The 21,484-nt window shown below is 39.5% G+C and overlaps 1 protein-coding gene and 1 pseudogene across 7 annotated transcripts in view; one reads left to right on the top strand and one right to left on the bottom strand.

Annotated features, from left to right (window-relative positions):
• KIF16B (kinesin family member 16B) overlaps window positions 1-21,484 on the bottom strand; it is a 276,301-nt gene that overhangs the window by 90,883 nt on the left and 163,934 nt on the right. For all 7 annotated transcript variants that reach the window (XM_039874451.1, XM_039874452.1, XM_039874453.1 and 4 more), the window contains exons 18-21: window positions 9,008-9,061; window positions 5,873-7,237; window positions 2,153-2,302; window positions 307-403 (exon numbers count right to left, since the gene is read on the bottom strand). In XM_039874451.1, the coding sequence (XP_039730385.1) occupies window positions 307-403; window positions 2,153-2,302; window positions 5,873-7,237; window positions 9,008-9,061 (1,666 nt within the window). The remainder of the gene's footprint in view (window positions 1-306; window positions 404-2,152; window positions 2,303-5,872; window positions 7,238-9,007; window positions 9,062-21,484) is intronic.
• LOC120612075 (uncharacterized) lies at window positions 8,436-8,554 on the top strand (annotated as a pseudogene).

Here is a 21,484-nt window from a genome sequence, read left to right as displayed (position 1 = left end):
TATGGATATTAGTTGTATTTCTAGAGAAAAAAGAAAATGTTACATGTAGACTTTTTATAACTCAAACAAAATAAATAAAGTATTTTAGGAAACTTTACATCCACTTAAGAATTTCTCCCAGAAGTTTAAAGTTACTCTTGATCTAATACTATTTATGAACTATTGGGCTCCACCCAAGCAATCTTTGATTTTTCTAGGACATTTGCATCTCAATATTCTCACTGACAAACAATAATAAAATAAAACAACATCAGCACCAAGAACTACTGAAAGGTCACCTTGAAAACGATGGCTCCTTCAGCTCACCTTTGTCATAGCTGCAGCTGTACTGCTGTCACTGCCAATCACATGATGCAGATCCTGAAGACGTCTTTGGACTTCTTCTTCAATGTAAGCACTGACCCTGGAAACAGTGGAGATGGGGGTACTTGAACACATCTAACCACGCAGAACATCTGTGATCCTTTTGTTACTATGTCCTTCACAACAGGAAACTTTCTCATTTTCAATGCCAAACATAACAACTCAGGACCTTAAACATTATTCTACTTTCTGTGAAATCTAGTGCTGTGTTTACAATCTGTGTTTTCTCCAAATGAGAGAGAATTGGATGGAGAACAGAATCTTGAGAATGGAAGAGAGACTAAGTGATCCCATCCAGCTCTCTCTTGGATTTCCTTAGTGGAAGCCATGCTACAAGGATCACAGACAGTGGTTTCTGAGTATCCATAGCCTGTAACCGTGGGTCACTCACTCTGAGACCCGACACTTCACTCGCTGAGCCCTGGGTTTCTTACACAGAAAATGGTGATAGTTATTAAATCACAAAGTTATGTAAGAGTATTAAAAGTAAAAAAAAAAAAAAGAAGCGAACGCAATCTCTAAAACTCTTCACTATTCAATGTCTTGCATTGTTCTTCCTCTGTCTTGTCTCTCCAACTGAGTTACTGGCACCCGGCAAGGAGAGACCTCATTTTAAAGATATCTACCTTCCAAACTGCCTGGCACAGGACCAAGACAATGGAAACCAGAAACAGTTGACTTTTGAGGCAGTTTTCAACTGACTATTTCATATCCCATAGAATGTAGGTGAAATTGTATGAAGTACAACCATCCACCCAGAGGAATCGGGGAGACTAATTTAGGAATTTTACTTCCATGCATAATCTTTCTAGTGGCTTAGACTGCCCATATGGAAGTCTTACTCAGCTCTAGACACTCCCTCCCCCAGTTCTATAGACACTGATTAGATGCATTAGTTAAAATGAACTGTTTCGCATGTTTATATCTTACCATACTAAAATAAAATCTGGATTTACTTTTCTAAGCACATGCATAGTCTATAAATATTTCTGTATTACTGACCACAGCAAAATGATTTTTCAACATGCTAGGTAAAGAGATTAGTATTTTAGGTAAAATAGCCCAGAAGAAAGGAGTTAGGATAACAAAGTACACTAAAGAGCTACAGAGGCACATGCTATTCTGAGTAAATTTTAATACCCAAATACATGTCTGCTAATACCTAGGGCTCAGGAATGCCCAATTTGAAATGTTCCCATGACACAGATGGGGTTGAGAAAAATAATCAAGTTTCTTATAGGCGAAGAATGATTAAGTCAATTTATCTGAGAGCTTTAAGTCACAGAGCAACTGATAGAGTTACCCAGGTTGAAAATCATTTTACTATGGTAAAATCAGATATATATTTACGCTATTCATGATCACTCTGGATACAGTGGTACACTTTTTGTAACACACTTAATCTATTTGTAATCAATGACTTCTATAAATTGTCAAAAAAAGGTCTTTCTTCCTGGTATAATTCAATTAACCCTACTTCCTTGTTCCTCTCCTTTCTGTATGAGCTGGTTTTCCTGGACCTTTTCATTCTATCTTCTCATAGAAACTCCTTGCACCAGAATTCCTTGGATTTAGCTGGCCAGTTCTGAGGTCTTTGGTTCCTTTGAAATGATACCTCAACCCATCATTGGCCAGGCAGAGGCTGATGGAGACAAAGCATATCTCAGGAACATGGATTACTTGTCACCTGTGACAGATCCCTCCATATGTAAACTGGCCAATATGAGGTACGATGACTCCTTAAATGACTTCAGAAATGTAGGCATAGCATTAATTTAATGTCCAGTACCTGGCATCCATCAGAGGAACCAGGTGAGATTTTTCAGCACTGGATGACAAGCTAGAAGCAGCATTCCCCTCCAAGGTCCCACGATGCCCTTTTTGAACATCATCAACCTCACAGATCTTCTGCTTTAACTGCTGGATTTCATGTTCCAACCTATAGAGATGGGAGTTACATGAATTCATTCATGAAAAGTATTTCCTGAGCCTCATCACTGGTTGGGACACTGTTCTACAAACTATGGGGGATCCAGACAAAAACTCTTATGCAAATAGCTTGATCTTCTAATAGAAAAGTTACCACATAACTTTAAGACGAAGTATAACTGATAATGGGCCACAAACGGGATTCAGAACAAGTGCTGTAGACATCCAAAAATTGAGTTTTGCCATCAAGGGCAAAGATATTCCCACTGTGCTCCAAGCAAATTCTCAGAGGTAGAGATGACGGGTTATGAGTCCACTACCCTAGCTTCAATAAAACAACTGTTTACTACATATCAGGATCCCACTAAATATTTCCATTTGGCAAAGAGATCTACGCTTTAGAGAGTTTTTTAAAACCACCAATTTAGAAGATACCTCATGTTTGAGGTAGTTCTAAGTTGAATCTTCAGAGGCCAGTGGGAATCTGGACATTTGGGGATGACGGTGGAGGGTTCTCCAGGTACAGAAAGCAATATGAACAAAGAGGCTAAGCCAGGAAAACCAGGAATCCACTTTGGCTAAGGCAGAGGGTGTGAAAGGCAAACAGATGAGAGATCCAGGAAAACAGACTATCTCGAGAAACTCATATAAACCATAAACTGTGGAACCGAACATGTTATTTCCCAAGATAAATAATGCATCTAATGTGATGTGAAGTGTCTGGAAGGCTGTTCTCCCACTGGCCCAGGCACATTTGAATCCAAGGCCATTAGGCTAGAGGGGCAAGCTTGCCAGTAAATTTAGTCTCAGGAATGTAAGACCCAGCTAGGGGCTACAGCCCACTCACTGTGTGAACTTGGGCAAGTTAATGAAATCTGGGTCTCAATTTCTTCATGTATCAAATGAATCAACTAGCCTCTCTAAATTCCTTCAGCTCAAAAAAAAAAAAATCAGGGTTTCTAGCTTCAGATGCTGACACATCATGATATTGCTTGCTCTTTGATGTCACCAACAGCAACTGCCTGCTCTATCCTGAATATGAAAGCCAAGTTCTTAACTGGCATGAAGGGATTACGGGGTCACCAGGGTCAACATCATGGGTTCCATGGGAGGCAATGCTCTGCTTAACTCAGTCCTTCATCTGTCTACTGATTAGCAAGTACCTACTGAGCATCAACTTGCATAGCATATAACATTTTCAAAGGAGGAAGGAATAAGTATAAGAGTGATATTAGGGGCCAAGTAGTAGACCAAGAACCAGGGAACAATGAACAGATTCTCAGAGATTGTAAGAAAAATGAACCAGATGTTAGCAGGTAACTGCCAAAGTTTATAAAGATGACACCCACTAGAGTCGTTTAAAGAAACCCTTTAGGGCCAGGGCAGAGGAAAAGATTCCACAGAACAAAGGGGTTCAAACAGGGCCCCAAAAGCTGAGAGGGATTTGTAGGAAGGGTTGCTACACATGTGAAAAACTGGTCTTCCCGGGCAGCAGCTCTGGTCAGCAGACAAGAGGACAAGTGGCTAAGAGTCGTGTGGTAAGTGAACCTAGATTCAAGTTGCAGCTCTGTCACTTTCTAACTGCCTGACACTTGTCCTTGATAGTTATAAAACCACTGGGTGGAAAAGAAGACAGAAAACGGATTAAATTCTTTCATAAAGCAAGCTGGCAGGAAAAGTCAAGTTTAGTGCACCATTGTCTAATCTGGTTCCACATGAATTTAGTATTTCACACTTGTGGAATTTCACAAGTGGTCAAATCAGCCTGCACGGCAGGCCCCGGCTCAGCCATGAGAACTCAGAGAGATAATAAAACACTGAACGCTCACAGAAAACCGCAGGAGCGTCACAGCCAAAGCAAAGAGCTCAGATTTGTTGGACCGAATTAGGTCTTAAGCTGACTCTACTCTATCAAAACACATGAAGCTAAAAGCCTCCTTTGCGTGGCTGCTGGAGGAATGCTGACGCTGGAAAATCGCTTCCACAGAAATCACAATGCTGTATCCACTATAACAGAGTATTAATACTAAATGGCCAGGGAGTGAAGCCGGTTGACAGAAGCCAGTGACATCAAGCTAAAAGCTCATGCTGCATTCTTACTGTACACTGCAAGATACAAATTGAGAGCATGCCCTCCACTACTTTAAATTTCCTGGGGCTGGAGCTTTGTCCAGCAATTTCATTTACATAACATACCTGCAATCATTTTCTTAAACCTCCAACCTATTTCTCTGAAGTAATAGCATTATGGTTTTTGATTGTTATTTGTTGCTGTTTTGCCTCAGGGAATTACCAGAGAGCAATTGCAAATAGAATTCTCAGTATAAGGCAGATCATTTGAAAGGAGGCTGTCTTGACCTTTTCAGGCAAGATGATAGATGCAAGTTCCAGCAACACCTCAGAGTAGGCTCTGCCTTATCATCAACATGGATCCCAGACCTCTGTCAAGGTCAAGCTGGGCTCCTAGAGGGGCTATGACTGAGAGGAATGCTAGGGAATGGGTAGCGTTCAGATGTTCCAAGACAGAAAGGGCTGGGCCAGGGTATGAAGCCCCCTTGCAGGACAATAAATCGGGTGATGTTTGCAACCAGGAGGCCCTCAGCCTTTCTGGGGAGTCTTGGCATCACATCTATAGGGCTACCAAAAAAAGCATTCTTGAATTCATGTATTTATTCATTTTGAGAACCTACTGTGTGGGAAGCAAGTGACAAGGGATAGGGTAAAGAAGATGAATATTCTCTCTTTAGCATGAAAATGGTACTAGTTTCTGGTTTTATTTTTCAAAATCAAACAGCAATATCAATAAATCATCACTAAACCTGCCTGAACATAACCACTGTGTTCAGAATGATCAGGAGAGTTTTGTTCATTTGGTTATCTTTTAATACAGAATCCTGGAGCCTCCCCTCAAATACTGTGAATCATCAAGGTGGGAGAAGTACTGTTCTCTTACCTATCAGGAGAGAAAATCAGTACATTTTGCAATCTGTGAGCACAACAGGGTGCTATACTATAACTCAGGCTAGCCAGGGAGAAGATGTGAAGTCAACGTTGAGGAAAGGGAGAGGGAAAGAGAGAAGGAAGCAGAGGAGGGAAGAGGAAGAAAGCAAAGGAAGGAAGAAAGGAGGGAGAGAAGGAAAGAATAAACAAAGGGTGGAGAAGAGGGAAAGAGAGAGGGAGGGAGAGAAAGAAAAAGGAAGGAAGGAAATGGAAGGTCATGGAAGGGAGGGAACAGACCAGAAGGGAAAAAAGGAAAGGAAGAAGGAATCAAGGCTAGAAGCTTTCAGTCTTTCGTATTCATCAAATATTAAAATGTACACATTCCATAGGTCGGTGGGGCAATGGACAAGGGCTTTGCTTTTGTGTGCGTTTTCAACTTTAGACCAATGATTCTAAAACAAGGATCTTAAGAAGAAAGTAAAGAAAGTACTTCTCTCAGCATTTGCCTGTATAGTAAAGAATATAAAAGCTAAAAGAATTACTTTTAAAAAAAGACAGTGAGAGACAAACTAAGAGGGATAGAAAACGCACAACCATTTTGCACAAAAGGTATGCCATGCTTTTCCTTTCCGCATCTCACCTCTCCCGGTCCTTTTCCAGGGCTTCCTGCTCAGCTTCCAGGCTAGCCTGAATCCCCGACTGCTCGCTGCTGCTGCTGCTGCTGTTCAGAGTGGCCAGCTTTTGCCTCTGCTCTTCGATCTCCAGGCCCAGGGTGGAGCGTCTCTGCAGGGCCGAATGCCTCCTCTCCAGCCTGGCTACAGCACGCTCCAGCGCCTCCCTCTGCTGCTTCTCCCTTGATTCCAGAATCTCCTTTTCCTTTTTCCTCACTTTTTCTTCTTGACGTGCTATGTTGGCAGTGAATTCAAAGGTGGCCTGGAGCCTCTGCAGCTGGCTCGCATTGGCTTGGTACTGCGCAAGCAGTTCTTCTTTCTCTTCCATTTCTTTTTCTACTTGATAAAGAGTGTTGTCTAAGCCGAGAGGGCCTCTGTCAAGGATTTCAAAAGCTCTCTGCTTTTCTTCTAACAGAGTTGGCAAATGACTCTGCAGGAGGTGCTGGAGCTGGCGTTCTTTATATTGCAGCCTATACTGTGATAGCTTTATTTTCTCTAGATCTTGAGCCACCTGAGTGACATCTGTGACACCATCATCATTTTTTTCCAACAACCTAAATTCCTCTTCATTTTCAGATTTTAAATGCTCCAGGATTTCCTGTTCTTCTTCAACTTCTTTTGTTAGGAGGTCCTTCTGCTGAACCAGATCCTTCTCCAAGTTGGCTAGCTTAATTAGCTGCCTTCTCTTAAACTCTAAGAAATGCAGCTGAGCCCGTTCTAGTTCCTCGCCATCATCATCGCCCTCAGCCCCGGCTTCCTTCAAACGCAGAAGGGACTCGCGGATGCCTTCCAGGTCTCCCCTCTCTTCCTCCACCCGCTGTAGCTCCCCTCGTCGGAGGAGCCGGATCATCTCCTGCTTCTCTCGGAGCTGCTCTTCGAGATGGGCCACGAGCGTGACCTGCTCCTTTTCTTGCTCCTCCAGCCTCTTCTTTTCCGATTCAAGCTTGGCATACTGTTCATCTTTTTCCCTTTTGAGCCGTTCCAGTTCTTGAAATATCTGGATCTTCTCCACCTTCTCATTGTTGTTGAGTTCCTGGAGCCGTTGGAGTTCTTCTTTGACCAGGAGGAACCTCTCTTCTTCTTGTTTCTTCTTCTGCAGTTCGATTTCCTGCTGCTCCCTAAGCCTTTCCTCTTCAAACTTTTCCTTCTCAGCGAGCAGATCTTTGAGCCTGCTCTCAATGTGGAAGCTGCGGCGTTTGAGGCTCTCCTCCTGCTTGCGGATCTGGAGCTGGACGATTTCCGTCTCCTTGCGCTGACTCTCCACCTCCTGCTGCATTCGCTCCAGTTCCGCCTTATCTGATTTTTGCTTTTCCTCCATTTCTTCTATGAGCTTCCTGAAATGCAAAACGTTGACTGATCATTATCTGATCACTGTGTTCAAATGTTGCTCTAACTTTCATCTAACTGAGATGTTTGGAAAATGAATGTACAATATAAAGCCAAATCCTTCACCACAATAAAAATGAGGGAAAACTGCTTTTCTTTTCATTTCAGCAGCAGGCTGTTTAATTTTTTTACTCTGTAACTGTCCGACATATCATTTGCCTAATCTCTTGAAGTAGCCTCTGATATCATTTCTTTGTAAAGTCTATAAGCATAATGTGTTATGCATGATATAATTTTAAAAGCCCCCTGAGCTCAAAGAAAAAGAACCATGCCCAATTTAAATTTAAATGTGAATAATTTTATTCAGCCCAATGGCTAAAATGCAACAGAAATTCAGTTATGAGATGACATTAAATAAAAATGCTTATGCTGTCCTCAACTCACTGGGGTCAAATATGAAAGTCAAGATAATCGACAGTTTGTTGTTCCAGCTCAAATAACTACATGCTTTTTAGCATTTAATCACTAGTTTAGGAAAAATAATAATCACCAAATAGCCCAAAATATTAGTTTACTAATACATAACACTGAAAATAACAGAGTCCCCATTAGAATACTTAAGTGCATGACTCAAGGGGTTACATGTCATGTTTTGTGTAGGTGAACAAATGACCCCCACTAGATGCTAAATTAATGTTTGGAGATTGGGATGGCCTCTAAAGCAAGAACACAGAGTATGTAAGAGTACTGATACATGGCCTCCATCTCTTGACCCACAAGGATCTATCTTATACGATGCTGGAAACTAAACTAATTCATCTATAATAACTAAACTCTAGATTCTAGAAAATAAAAATCTACTTTGTAGATTTTCTATGGTCTTAGTTTCTATTCCAATATCTATCCTTGGTTCATTTCTTGGATCTCCTGTCTTTAAATAGGACAGGAGAAAAAGGAGGAGAAAATACTTACAATTTTATCAAAGAATTACACAAAAATTCACAACTATAGAATATATAACTCCCCAAATATATATTTATATATAATACATATTTATATAATATATATTTATATTTATATATTTGGAGAGTTATATATTCTATAGTCGTGAATATAGAATATAGAATATATAACTCTCCAAATCAATGAAACAACCAGACACACATACGTCTCAAAAGAAAAGTGAGCAAAGAATATGAAGAGGCAGTCTATGGCCATGCTACCCTGAACGTGTCCGATCCCGTCTGATCTCAGAAGCTAAGCAGGGTCGGGCCTGGTTAGTACTTGGATGGGAGACCACCTAGGAAGACCAGGTACTATAGGCATTAAAAAAAATATATGAAGAGGCAAATTATATAGGGAAATGCAAATGGCCAACCAGCATAAGGAAAGATGTTTAAAATGGGGGAAGCATAAGGCAGAGAAATTGTCATTCTTTTGGCTTTTTAAAACTTCGGTGGATATTTTTAAGAAAGATTTACTTTTGAGTTAAATAAATATATATATTTGGTGTATCAAATTTAATGAATGTATTAAATTTGTCTACTCACTCTATTCCTCCTTTCTCACAAGTATTTGAAGATGAACTATTTAAAAAATTCAAACATGAAGTCAAACTCACCGGCTAAAGAGAAATGACCTATAGTCATTAGACATGTAAACAACAGACATAGAGCAGACGGAGGTACTAAAACAGACACAGATGAAATCAGTCTAGGATATTAACACAAGTATCCACAACTACAGCAGTATTAAAACTTGTACTCCAAGGGGCTTACCTTTTACTTTCTAATTTTTCAAGTTCTTCACGTTGTTGCCGTTCAAATTCAAGTCTAATAAAATCAAATGAAAATGAGTCACTTTTCTGAAATAGCTTTTCTCACTTACTCTCTATATTGTTATGTATTACAGAGAAGATCAGTTATTTATATACTGTTTTTCATTACTATGGATTAGCAAGTTTAAAATGTATACTTTGCTCTATGACTGATTAGAAATTAGACATACTTTTGGGTGCTAGAATTCAGACTAAAAAGAACATATTTTACTTAAAGGAAAAAAAATAAACACCACTGTTTTGAAAAAGCAGAGTTAAAGGAGACTTCTAAATGATCAGCATGTCTACTCTATGCAGCTTAGTCACTGATGAGTATATAAAAATGGAGAATCTCTACCTTAGACAGATGGGTCCTTTTATAGGAAAAAGACTGCCAGGGAGGTAAAGAGAGAGAGAGAAAGCACAGACATCAATTAAGAAAAGAATTAACTGGGGGAAACATCAGGAGAACAGCAGTAAGGTACTTAAAAGCTAATAGCCATGCACAAATTGAAACGTCTTTCTATAAATATCACATTTCCCAATAATTTCTTGAAGCAAACACACCAGAGAGTTATGTTTTGTACACTTCCCATGATAATTATAGCAGTAATAATAATTGAGTACCAATCATATTGCAAACAGTAGTCAAGTTCCTATTTTTACTACTTTATAGTTATACTGCATGTAAGCTCGATAAGATCCTCTTGTAACTAGTAATTATATGATGTAGGAGTTCCTGGGGGCTCCTACATCAGATCATGAACAGATTTACCACAGTGGTAGAAAAATAAAAGGAGTGGAGTCATTGGGAATTTTAAAACAACTTGCTAAATTATTCATAACAAAAGTCGATTTCTTCTCAAATATTACTGCAAGATTACTGCAAGATTTCACTATTCCTATTAAACAACACAAATGGTAATTCTTACACTTACACATATTCCTGTTGTGGAAGATGGCAAATACATCTAAAAAGCTGAACAACGGGAAAATTCGCCATAAATTGTTTTCCCTGGATAATGTGCGAATTCAGATTGGCAACAGTTACCTTTACAATGAGGTAACATGTATTTCAAATAGACCTGTTACCAATTTAATTTGGGCTAATATTGAGAGTAAGATGTCTGATGGCTTCTGTAAGTAGAATTGAGTGCTATGCTGAGTGATTTACACTTTAGCTTACTTTGTCTTCCTAGCAAATCCTTAAGGTAGCTAACAGTATCTCCATTTCATAGATGAGGAACCAAAGCTTGGAACGTGTCCAAAGTCACAATGGTAAGATGTGTTGGAGCCAGGATTTGAACTCACAGCAGCCTGCTTCCAAAATAGCCTCAATTAATTTTATGAGCAATGCTCAAATTTATGATATGTAATAAAAGCATTAAATCCTTCTTTGAAACTTGTCATTTAGGGTTTTATTTATTCTATTATCAAATAAAAATAATCTGTGGATTACAGGCATTGCCACCCATAAGAAATCAATCACATAAATATATGTAAAATGTATTTGTTAGTTCCTGAGTCCAGCACATGTGTCATTACACTAAGTAGGTACAGTATTTCATTAAAGTTAATATAGGATCATTCTCTTTTATATAATGATAAAACAGAGCCATGAGAATTTTTCCTAATAGATATTTTTAGACTTTGGTACAGTTTAGTCTTTCTATAGATATTTATACAGCCAAAAAGAATTCCTGGATAAAACACTTTCAAAACCAGAGAATTTCCTTAATGGAATTGTCTTTATTTTGTTTTTATTTTCTGTGAACAACAGCTCAATGGGACCATCAGGAGATATTCTTCTGACAATGTTATAAGAACATGGTCATATGCCAAATGCGAGTTCGATGAAAACTATTCACCTGAGTTTATTTATAACGTGCAGGTGCTGAGTTGGGCACTCAGCATGCACTTTGTTCTCCCAACCCTAGCAGGTTAACATGTTTCTCACCCCACTTTATAGAACAGGAAACTGAGGTTTAGAGCAGGTAAGTAGCAGAGGGAGGACTTGAATCTAAGTTTGGTACTAAAATCTGTACTGCAAATTATTGCTAACAAGTTGCATGGTCTCAAGAGGTCATAAAATATAAGTTTTAATATCTTCATCTCTAATGTAACACTATGAACACTTTTTTTTTTTTTTTGGCATGGCATAGTGCCAGGCACAAGCGATACAGTAGTCTGTAAGGCAGACGTGGTCCCTGCTCCCAGTCTATGACAGTCACATAAGCACAAGGGGTGCACCCAGTATGTCACAAGCCAGGACTGAGGAAGGACACAGTGTTATAACATACAGAGCAGGGCACTAACCTACAATTTTGGAAGTATCTGGAATCAAGGCAAGCTACTCAAGGAAACCTCCATCTAAGCTGTACCATTCTTCCTCATGCATGATATAGAAACTCAAGAGAAGCTCAATATAACCAGATCTTGGCTTGCTGTGGGGGAAGTGGCAAGTCATGAAGCTCAACAGGACAAAAGCTGGACAGTGAAGGGCTTTGAACTTATATTTAGAATTTTGAACCTGATCCTACACATGATGGCAGAAAATGTCGTGGAATAGGGTTGTCGAAAAATAGATGACATGGTGTTCTGTAGAGAAGTTAAGAAACAAATTAGGAGGTAGTCATGTAAATAAGAGATGATGGAGGCAGGACCTAGGATAACTGAGATAAAGAAGTGAAGATATCTTCTGATATTCAGAAGATTGAGGTAACATAACTTGGTGACTGGCTGCATTTTATTGGGGGTTGTTATTAGAAAGAAAGAGTCGAAGATGACCCTCAGGTCTCTGGCCAGGTTACACAGTAGGTGGGAAGGCAGAACTGCAGAGAGGCTGAACTAAGAGGTGAGCAGGTCCGATCACTTATAAATTCTGCTGGTTATAAAACTATATAATGAGCTATTTAACCTTGGATGCTTAATTCTAACAGAAATTGAAGAAAATAGCAAGCCTTACCTTAAAGGGTTATAGCCAAGATCAAAGGAGATAATTCACAAAAAATACCTGTAGAGCACCTGAATATATCAGGGGATGAATTGTTACCTCTTACTGTTAAGATCCACTGAGATAAGGAGGAGCACGGGGGACGGGGCCGGTTGGGGAAGAGGAAAAGTAGCACTGGTAGTTGTACTGTACCTCACATGGTGGTGAGGGCGAGGGTAGTAGTTAACATACACTAAAGCTAACACCCGGTGAAGATTCATTCTCTACCAGGTTCTGAATACTCTGCGTTTAACTTTCACAATGGTCTTGTGTGGTAGGTGCCATCATTTCCCCATTTTATATGTGAGAAGTGGCCATACTGCTTATAAATGCACTATAAAGGACTCTAGATACTGCCATTTTAATCTCTTCTCTAACTTGCCTTCAAGAAGGTAAGCTCGCTGGATGTCAGAAACGTGGCAGAGTGAGAGACATCTCCCCTTGAAACAATAATAAGCTGAACATCTAAAACTCAACAAAAAACACCCAAACTGCACACCAGCACATCTGAGCATGGGATCTGCACATAAGAGCTACCACAGGTCAGTACCCCAGGTGTCAGGCTGTGGACTAGAGAAATAAAGAAGCTGCCTCTCGCAGGTGCAGAGCTCCCTGTAGGAGGAGGGGGAGGGAGAAAGTGCGGCGACTTCCCTAAACAGCCCTGCCTGGGAGAGTTATGAGTTCCATGCAGCTGGTGGCAGGGCCCAGCCATCAGGGCAGAAAGCAGAGAAGTGGGATGGCAGAAAAACAGCAGTTGATTTTTACCAGCCCCGGATGCAAAACCAAGGCTGAGCCATAGCTCCCATTCCCCAACCCAGAGGGAATTCCCCATATCCTCCGAAACCGATCACCATGGAGCCCCAGAGGAATCTGAGCAAACGCTACCGAAACTGTTGCTAATACTGTCAGGGACTGAAACTGAGGGTAGGGAGCATGATTAAATATCTATAAGAAAATAAAAAGGCATTCTTAAGGCTTTATATAAAGCAGGGATACAAGAGGCTTAGATGCCACCTACTGGAAACCAAAAGAAAAGTGCCTTCTTTGCAGCAAACTAAAGAGAGACCTTTATATATATATCTTTCTGGGGAAAAAAAGCAGAATACATTTCCATTAATGCCCAGGCTGAGAAACAGTCCATTAAACACCATGAACAACCAAGGTAACAAGGCATCTCAGAAAGAAAGAGAAAAATCTTCAGAAAATAACCTTACAGACATATAAATATGCAACTTAAATGACAGAGAATTCAAGATGGTACTTCTGAAAAAACTCAGTGAGTTCTGAAACAAGTCATATCAACAATTTCAGGAATTGAAAAAACAACTAGATGAGCAAAATGAGTTCTTTAGCAAGGAGACTGAAACCCTCAAAAAGAACCAAATAGAACTCCTAGAGATGAAGAACACACTGAAAGAAGTGAAAAATGAAATAGCAAGCTCGGAAAGTAGAGTTGACCAAACGGAGGAAACGATCAGTGACATCGAAGACAGAAATCTAGAAATAAATCAGAAGGAAGAAGAGAGAAACTGAAGAGTGAAAATTAATGAAAGAGAAATACAAGAACTAGATGATACCATCAGGAGAGGAAACAAGAATAATGGTCATTATCGAAGGGGAGGAAAAGGAGCCGGGATTAGAAAGCATTTTCAGACAAATAGTTGACAAGAATTTCCAAAATCTAAGGAATGAGATGGAGCTTGGAATTCAAGAAGTCAACAAAACACCCAGTGATCTCAACCCTGGCTTTCTCCAAGACACATTGTATTAAAAATGATCAAAAATCAATGACAAAGAACGAATTCTCAGGGCAGCCAAGGAAAAGACGATGGTAACCTGTAAAGGAAAATCCATTATTGTCGGACTTCTCACTCAGCACAAACTTTACAAGCCAGAAAGGAGTGGAATCAATTATTCAAACTATTAAATGAAAGAAACTACCAGCCAAGAATAATGTATCCAGCAAAGCTCTCCTTTAGATATGAAGGAGAAATAAAGACCTTTCCAGACATATAAAAATTGAGGGAATTCTCCATTACAAGGCCTGCATTACGGGAAATACTGAAAGGGGTCAGCTCACATAAAACAAAATGACAAAAAAAGTACTTAACTAGGAGTAGGGTAGCAGGCAGACAGAAGCAGAGGTGTATAATCCTTACTAAGAACAGGGCATTATAAGCTTAAATAATAATAAGAGATTTGCTATAGCAAGATAGTAATGAACATTCAGCAAACCGAGACAACAATGACTGAAAAGGGGAGGATTCAAAGATCCAAATTCTCAAAGGGGAATGGAGATAAGGCACACGCAGAAGAAAATGGACTACTAATATATATAACTATTCTTTACATATTTGTAATGGTAACCACATGCCAAAGATTCAGAACTGAAGTACATAACATAAAACAAGAAGGACCAGATGGTAAAACCCATAAAACCCAAACAGGGGAATCAAAGGACCATCTGAGGATTTAGGAAGAGGATGGCTCAAGTGTTGGGGATGAGGACTAGATTGAACAAGGAAGTAAGTGAGGACAAGAAAAGGCTTACAGGCAGAAGAAAGAAATCAAAGAAGTCTCCATGATGACTTATTCATGTGGAGTCACTCAAGAAAGTGTCAGGATATAGGAAGATGGTAAAAAGGAAATATGTGGAGGGCAAGTAGATGACAACCGTAAAAAGAGGCAAAGCATGGGAGAGGCAGATGCCGAGTGGATGGACCAGGCGTGCTCTATGGGTCAGCTCTATGTGACTTGACAGCAGCTGGGGGGAAGACCCAGGAGTCTTTTGGCTGATAACCTCACTGGTTCCTCCTAAGGAGATTTCATTTTAGAACATGTGACAGAGACAGGTAAGGGAAAAGTATTTGAATCGGTGGCAGCTGCCACCCTCAGGTGTATGAGGCCACAGCTCTGATTCCTCCTAAACAGAAATACCTACTGAAATGCGACATTCTCAGTCAAGAAATCAGAAAGAACTAAGTTGTACACCTGGTACTAATATAATATTGTCTATCAACTGTAATTGAATATATAGATATATTTTTAAAAACTCAGAGATTCCTATTTTAATTCTTAATGAAAAAGTATGACTTTATTTCTATGACTTATTTTTAAATAGGAAAAAGGTTTGATTGCTTTCTACTGAAAGCAGTATGTCCTTAATAAATAATGACTCCCATTTCTTCAAAACTGAGAGTAAAAAGAGAAAAAAAAATAAAGATGCTCAGACTTAAAACAAAGTCCCAAAAAGTCTGAAGAGAGAGTCATAATTAGTTAGGAACTACACTTTAAATATGAGCTGATATGAGCTAATGCAGTTACTGTATAACTTCTGTTAAATATTACACATTTACTAATCATACTTTAAAATGCACCTCTTTCCATAGTCAGTGATAATTATTTCAAATAGCAAATCTCAAGAGACTACAAAATATAAATGTGAATACGTTAATATCAAGGAAAAATATCAACTATAACTTTATTTTAATGTGGCTTCATTTTAAATAAGCGTCATTCACTATCTTACTCTACTAGAATTATCTTGGCCTCAAATGCTAACTTCCTAAATTTTAAGTTAAAAGGAAAACCACAAAAGGATATAATTTTTGCAGCAGTTTTTAGCATTTAAAATGACATCTGGAAGTACACATACTGCATTAGATCCAACAAAAAAAGTATAGCATACAAGTGATTTTTACAAGAAAAAGTTTATTTTGTTTGTTTGCATTAAAAAACATCTAGTATTTTCAGGTATAACTAAACATCTTGTAATTTATATTTCTGTTATCATTGGAAATAAAAAGACAAGAGGGTGGGAATTTCTCAGCTTGCACCATTACATTGAAAGTGAGACTGTGATTATCAAAATAAATAAATAAATGAATGAACTTAAAGCATGAATATGTCAGTCCTTGTGTTGTCCCAGTGGTAATTAGTTTTATACTTCTGATGTTATTTCACTTTCTTAAGTCTAGTCAATGCTCGAGCTGGCAGATGTGTGGGGTTTGGGGTGGGCAGGAAAGGTAATGTAAGCTGAGCTCCAGGATACAATATAACTGGAAGGGAGCTCTTATCAGGCAATGGAGGTGAGCTGAAGGTGAGGTAGAATATTTTTAGCAGGTATGTGAACAGGTAAGGAAAAACCTCCTGGTCCGTGGGTAGGCCTGGATTTTCCTATGTGACTCATAGGTTATAATCAAATATAGGAATGACTTTATAGGTAAGCACAGGGCCCTGCATTCACTTGATGCTGTACTGTCATCATCTTAAAATTATTATTTTTGTTTCTTTTTTAATTAAAATATAATAGATATATAACATAATAAGATGTATAGCTATATAAATATATAACAAAATATATAATATAACATATATACATAATAGATATATAGATATATATCTATTTATATATAAATATAATAAAATATAATAAATATAATAAATAACAAATATAATATAATAAATATAAAAATATAATAATAAAATTAGTTGCTCACATTTACATTGTACAATTCAATGAGTGTTTTTTTCAATTAAAGTTGGCATACAATAATAAGTTAGTTTCAGTTGTGCAGCATAGTGATTAGAGATCCATATACTCACAAAGCGATCACCCCACTAAATCTAGTACCCCTTTTCCCCCTTACATATTTATTACAACACTGTTAACTACTTTCCTTATGCTACACTTTATATTTCCGTGTCTATTGTGTAACTATCCATTTGTACTTAATCCTTTTGCTCTTTTTCACCATATACCCCAACCCTCCTCCCATCTAGTAGCCCTCAAAATATTCTCTGTACCTAAGAGTTTGTTTCTATTTTTGTTGTTATTTATTTTGTTCTTTAGATTCCACAAGCATGTGAAATCATGTGATATTTGTCTTTATCTAACTTACTTCATTCAGTGCAACACCCTCTATCTCCATCAAAGTAATATTTTTTTTCAACCCCTTCCTTTTAGTCCGTGTGTGTCTTAATCTGAAGTGAGACTCTTTTGGGCAGCATAGGTAGGGGTCTTGTTTTCTTATCCATTCAGCTACTCTATCTTTTGGCTGGAGCACTTAATTCTTTTCCATTTGAAGTACTTGTCAATAGGAATGTAGTTATTACCATTCTTTATTCATGTTTTCGATACATGTTTTTTCTTCTTAAAGAAATCTCTCCAATATGGCCTGTAATACTGGCTTGGCATTGATAAATTCTTTTAGTTTATTTTTGTCTGGGAAGCTCTTTACCTATCCTTTGACGCTAAATGATAGCTTTGCTGGATAAAGAATTCTTGATCGTAGATCCTGGGTTTCATCACTTTAAATATGTTGTGCCAAACCCTTCTATCCTGCACAGTTTCTTTTGAGAAATCAGCTGCCAGTTGAATGGGCGCTCCCTTGTAGGTAACTAACTGCTTTTGTCTTGCTGCTTTTAAGATTCTCTCTTTGTATTTAACTTTTGGCATTTTAATTATAATGTGTCTTGGTGTGGTCTTCTTTGGATTCATCTTTTTGGGGACTCTCTGAACTTCCTAGGAGTATATGTCTATTACCTTCACTAAGTTGGGGAAGTTTTCCATCATTATTTCTTCAAATGGCTCTTCAACTTCTTGTTCTCCTTCAGGTACCCCTATGACATGGATGTTTTTACATTTAAAAGTGTCCCATAGACTTCTTAAATTATTATTATAGTCTTGGCTTCCTTATTCTTGCCATTTTGATTGAGTGTCCTTGGCTTTCTCATCCTCTCTAGGTGGTCTGATCCTCTTCTTTCTCCACTCTGTTGATTGCCTCTAACACACTCTTCATTTCTGATAATGTGTTCTTCATTTCTGAGTGCTTCCCTTTTATAATTTCCATTTCCATTTTTATGTTTTTTATCTCTTTGTTAAAGTTCTCACTGAATTTATCTACACTTCCCCTAAGTTCATTTGAGCATCTTTATAACCAGTGCTTTGAACTCTGCATCTGTTAGATTGCTTGACTCCATTATTCCTGGATCTCTGCTCTGTTCTTTCATATGGTTTCTGCTTCTATGTCTTCTCATTTCTCCTGCCTTTCTGTGTGTTTCTATGTACTAAGCAAAGTTCTTAAGTCTCCCAGTCTTATTAGTGCAGCTTTGTGTGGTAGGTGTCCAGTGGCACAGTTCTGAGAGGGGTTCAGCTACAGCCAAATTTAGCCCTAGCCTATGCCCCTCAGGGCCACCTGTTAAGATTCAGCAAGCAATCCACAGATGCTGTGTTACTACTGCTTCAAGAAGCCATGCCAGAAACCGAGGCCAGCTGCCACCAGTGTGAGTCTTGGCGCTGCTCAGCAAGGAGCACTGGAGTCACCAAAGACACACCTGGATGTGGCTTGGGTAAAATCTTGAGTTGGGGGAGGTGGAGTTTCAGGGAATCCTCTGGGCGGAGCAACCTCTGCTATCCATTTTGATGACCTCTTAGCTATGACGGCACTGCGTCTGCATACTGGGAGTGGGGAGGGCTCAAAAGAAGAACAATGGATACTACCGGCACTACTGCCCCGGAGAGAGCCTCACCTCCAGCTCTTACTCCAACAACTCATTGTCCCCTTGTAAGTCCCTGGTGCCCCACAAGCAGCTGACCCTGTGCTGGTGCTCAGAGCAAGCAGGTCTGTCACTGCGAAAGTCCGCTTGCGGACATGTCCCCTTTAAGAGGCGTCTGCAGTTGCTAGGTGCCACTGCTGTAGCCTTCATCCCACTCAACTGTTCCGGGATGGGCAGCCTCACATCTTCACCACCTCCTACCTCTACCACTGCAGAGTGATTTCTTATTTCTCTCCCTAGCTGTAATGCTTTTGTTCATCTAGACTCCTGGTGACTCTGCTTGCTGTTTGCTCCATGTTTTTGTCACAACTTTGACATGGTCGTAACAGCAGATGAACAAAGCCTCTATTATCTACTCCATTTTTAGGTGCCTCTCTAAAATTCTTAGCATATGAACAAAAGGTGCCACATTTCTTTCTGTACTGAGCCAGGCAAATTATGTCGCTGGCCTGATCAAGTGTCATTTTTGAAAAAACTCCCGGCCTCTTTTTTGCAATGTTTGGTGTCATTTCTCAGTCTGGATTCTGGTAAGGGATAGATGGGTAGGAGCTAGAAAAGACTAGAATTCGGCATTAGATGATTCATCTCTCCCAGATCCTTCAAAGGGGATTAGGTTTAACCATAATGAATTCTTTAACAGTTTAGACCAGAATGGCTGACCTTCTTACCACCCTACCACCCTCAGGAACTTCCAGTCAGTTTCAAGTCACCTAATGAATGAGCAAGTCCCATAGACCAAGGAAATATTAAAGACTAATGAGAAAGTTTGAATTTGGATACTGGAGTTTGTGCGAGCCCTACCTAATCATCTCCTTGACCTTGAGAACCCTGACATTCTAGGTGTTATTTAGAGGCTGAACGGAAACCAGTTACTACCCCAAGGCAGGCACAGGGAAAATCATGAAAGGAAGAATTAGCCATTCATCCAGATTCTGACTATTCACAGAAACAGCTTCCCAAAAGTTAAAAATAATTAATCATTCCAAAATGTACGTCTGCCTGTTGCATAAATCAGAATAGTGTGCCACTGGCAATTTTGCTGCCACTTCATTCAGCCATGCATGCCGCACACTAACAAACCTTTATCAAGCACGTATTATGTACAAGGCAGTGGATTAGACTCTGAGGGGAATACAGAGTGGATAAAGTACCTTTCAGTCTTAAGAGTGAATTTTAAGTGAGATAAAATACACATGTGTATCAATCACATAGAATGTACAGAGCACAACAAGAAAGCTCCATTTTAAACAGGAGATGGGGTAGAGGGAGAGCTTTTATAGCTGCAGAGAGAAGAGACCTCCCAGAGGGGCTACGATCAGCTGGGCCTTAACAGAAGGACAGAACAACAATGGTACAGTGTGGGAAGTGGGGGAAAGTCTAATGGGGAAAAAAACAGAAGCAGGAAGACAAAAGATACAAGCAAAGGAAGCAGTAAAGAGCCTTGTTTGGCTATTGTTTAGAATAAAGGAAAGTGATAAGAAATAAAATGTGGAAGTTGGACTGAGGGCAGAATGTCAAGGGTTAAGCTGACAGTCTCGGGGGCACCTTCCCGGGAAACCTTTCCTTCCACAGCCCTATGTCGTCCTCTATACAAGACGTGGCATGAGGTACCAGAACCAGTGACTCATGCATTCATTAATCCTTTTGTTCAACAAATCACTTATGTGCCAGACACTGTCATGGGCACTGTGGGTGCAGCAAAAGTAGTGCAGCAAAAGTAGCCAACCCCCTTCTGTCATAAACCTCCCATTCTAGTGTAGGCTGATTAACAATGAGTGTGTTATGTGATAATGAAAAGAGAAGGAAAGAGAAGGAAGCCAGGAGAGAGGGTGGAAAGAGAAGGTGACCTTTAGGGGAGATCTGAAAGAAGGAAGGGAGTGACCAAGAGGACGGATCTAGTGTAAACATGAGGGAGAAGCCAGGCCAACGACTAGGAGACAATGTGTGTGGCATTTGGGAGCACAGCAAGACCAGCATGATAATGACAGATGGAATCAAGGCAGAGTAATGGTATGAGAGCAACTGTGGCCCAAGAGAGAACAAGGACCAAGACCATCCAGGGCCTACAAGACACAGAAGGCAGGCAGAGCCCTATCTCCCAGGGCTACTTGAGGACAGAGACTTAAGTTGACTGTATATCCTGAGGGTCTTGTGCCAGGCACAGAGTGGTGTTCAACCAATGACTGCTATGAGTAGTGCTCAGAAGTCAGTGACACGATGCTCAGAGCCACACACAGTCACAAAATACCCAGATGAGGAGGAGATGCTGTCAGCCAATGCAGAACTCTCTTCGCTTAAGAAATAACAACTTGTGCTTCCCACACTCTCATAATAAAAGTAACTAACTGCAGCAAACGTAGAAAACAGGTAAGCCTCTCACAACAAATGCCCCATCTTGTATATGGCCTTTAACCTTCATAGCCACACACACACACACACACACACACACACACATACACATACACGAATGAGAGCCTACAACAGTCTATTTTGTAACCTTTTCCTCTTAATGCATACCTTAGATAAATCCCCAAATCATTAACTATTATCCTATAACATAGTTTTATATCATGCAATTCTATAATACAAATGCACCATGACTTATGTAAGCAATCTCATACTGTTGTACATGCACATGGTAGATGATTCTGACGAACGGTTTGGTGAAATCTACATTGGGTAACCCAAGGAGACATCAGTTTAAAAAAAGAAAAGCTATGCCTATTTGTGGGCAGGGGGAAGACAGAGAGCAGAGAAGGGAAGTTTGAAGTCTGAAAATGTGAAAAAGACTTAAAATGCACGACAGTTCCTTTGCTTTGACAATATATCGTTGAAGTGAAGAGCTTTACAAGTCTGCTTCACACATTTGTACTTCTTTGATATCATGCA

This window comes from Pteropus medius, unplaced genomic scaffold (assembly GCF_902729225.1).
Source record: "Pteropus medius unplaced genomic scaffold, Ma_sr-lr_union100, whole genome shotgun sequence".
In the NCBI taxonomy this organism is placed as follows: Eukaryota; Metazoa; Chordata; class Mammalia; order Chiroptera; family Pteropodidae; genus Pteropus; species Pteropus medius.
The sequence above is the reverse complement of the archived record's forward strand: the minus strand, read 5'-3'. Positions and strand labels throughout refer to the sequence as shown.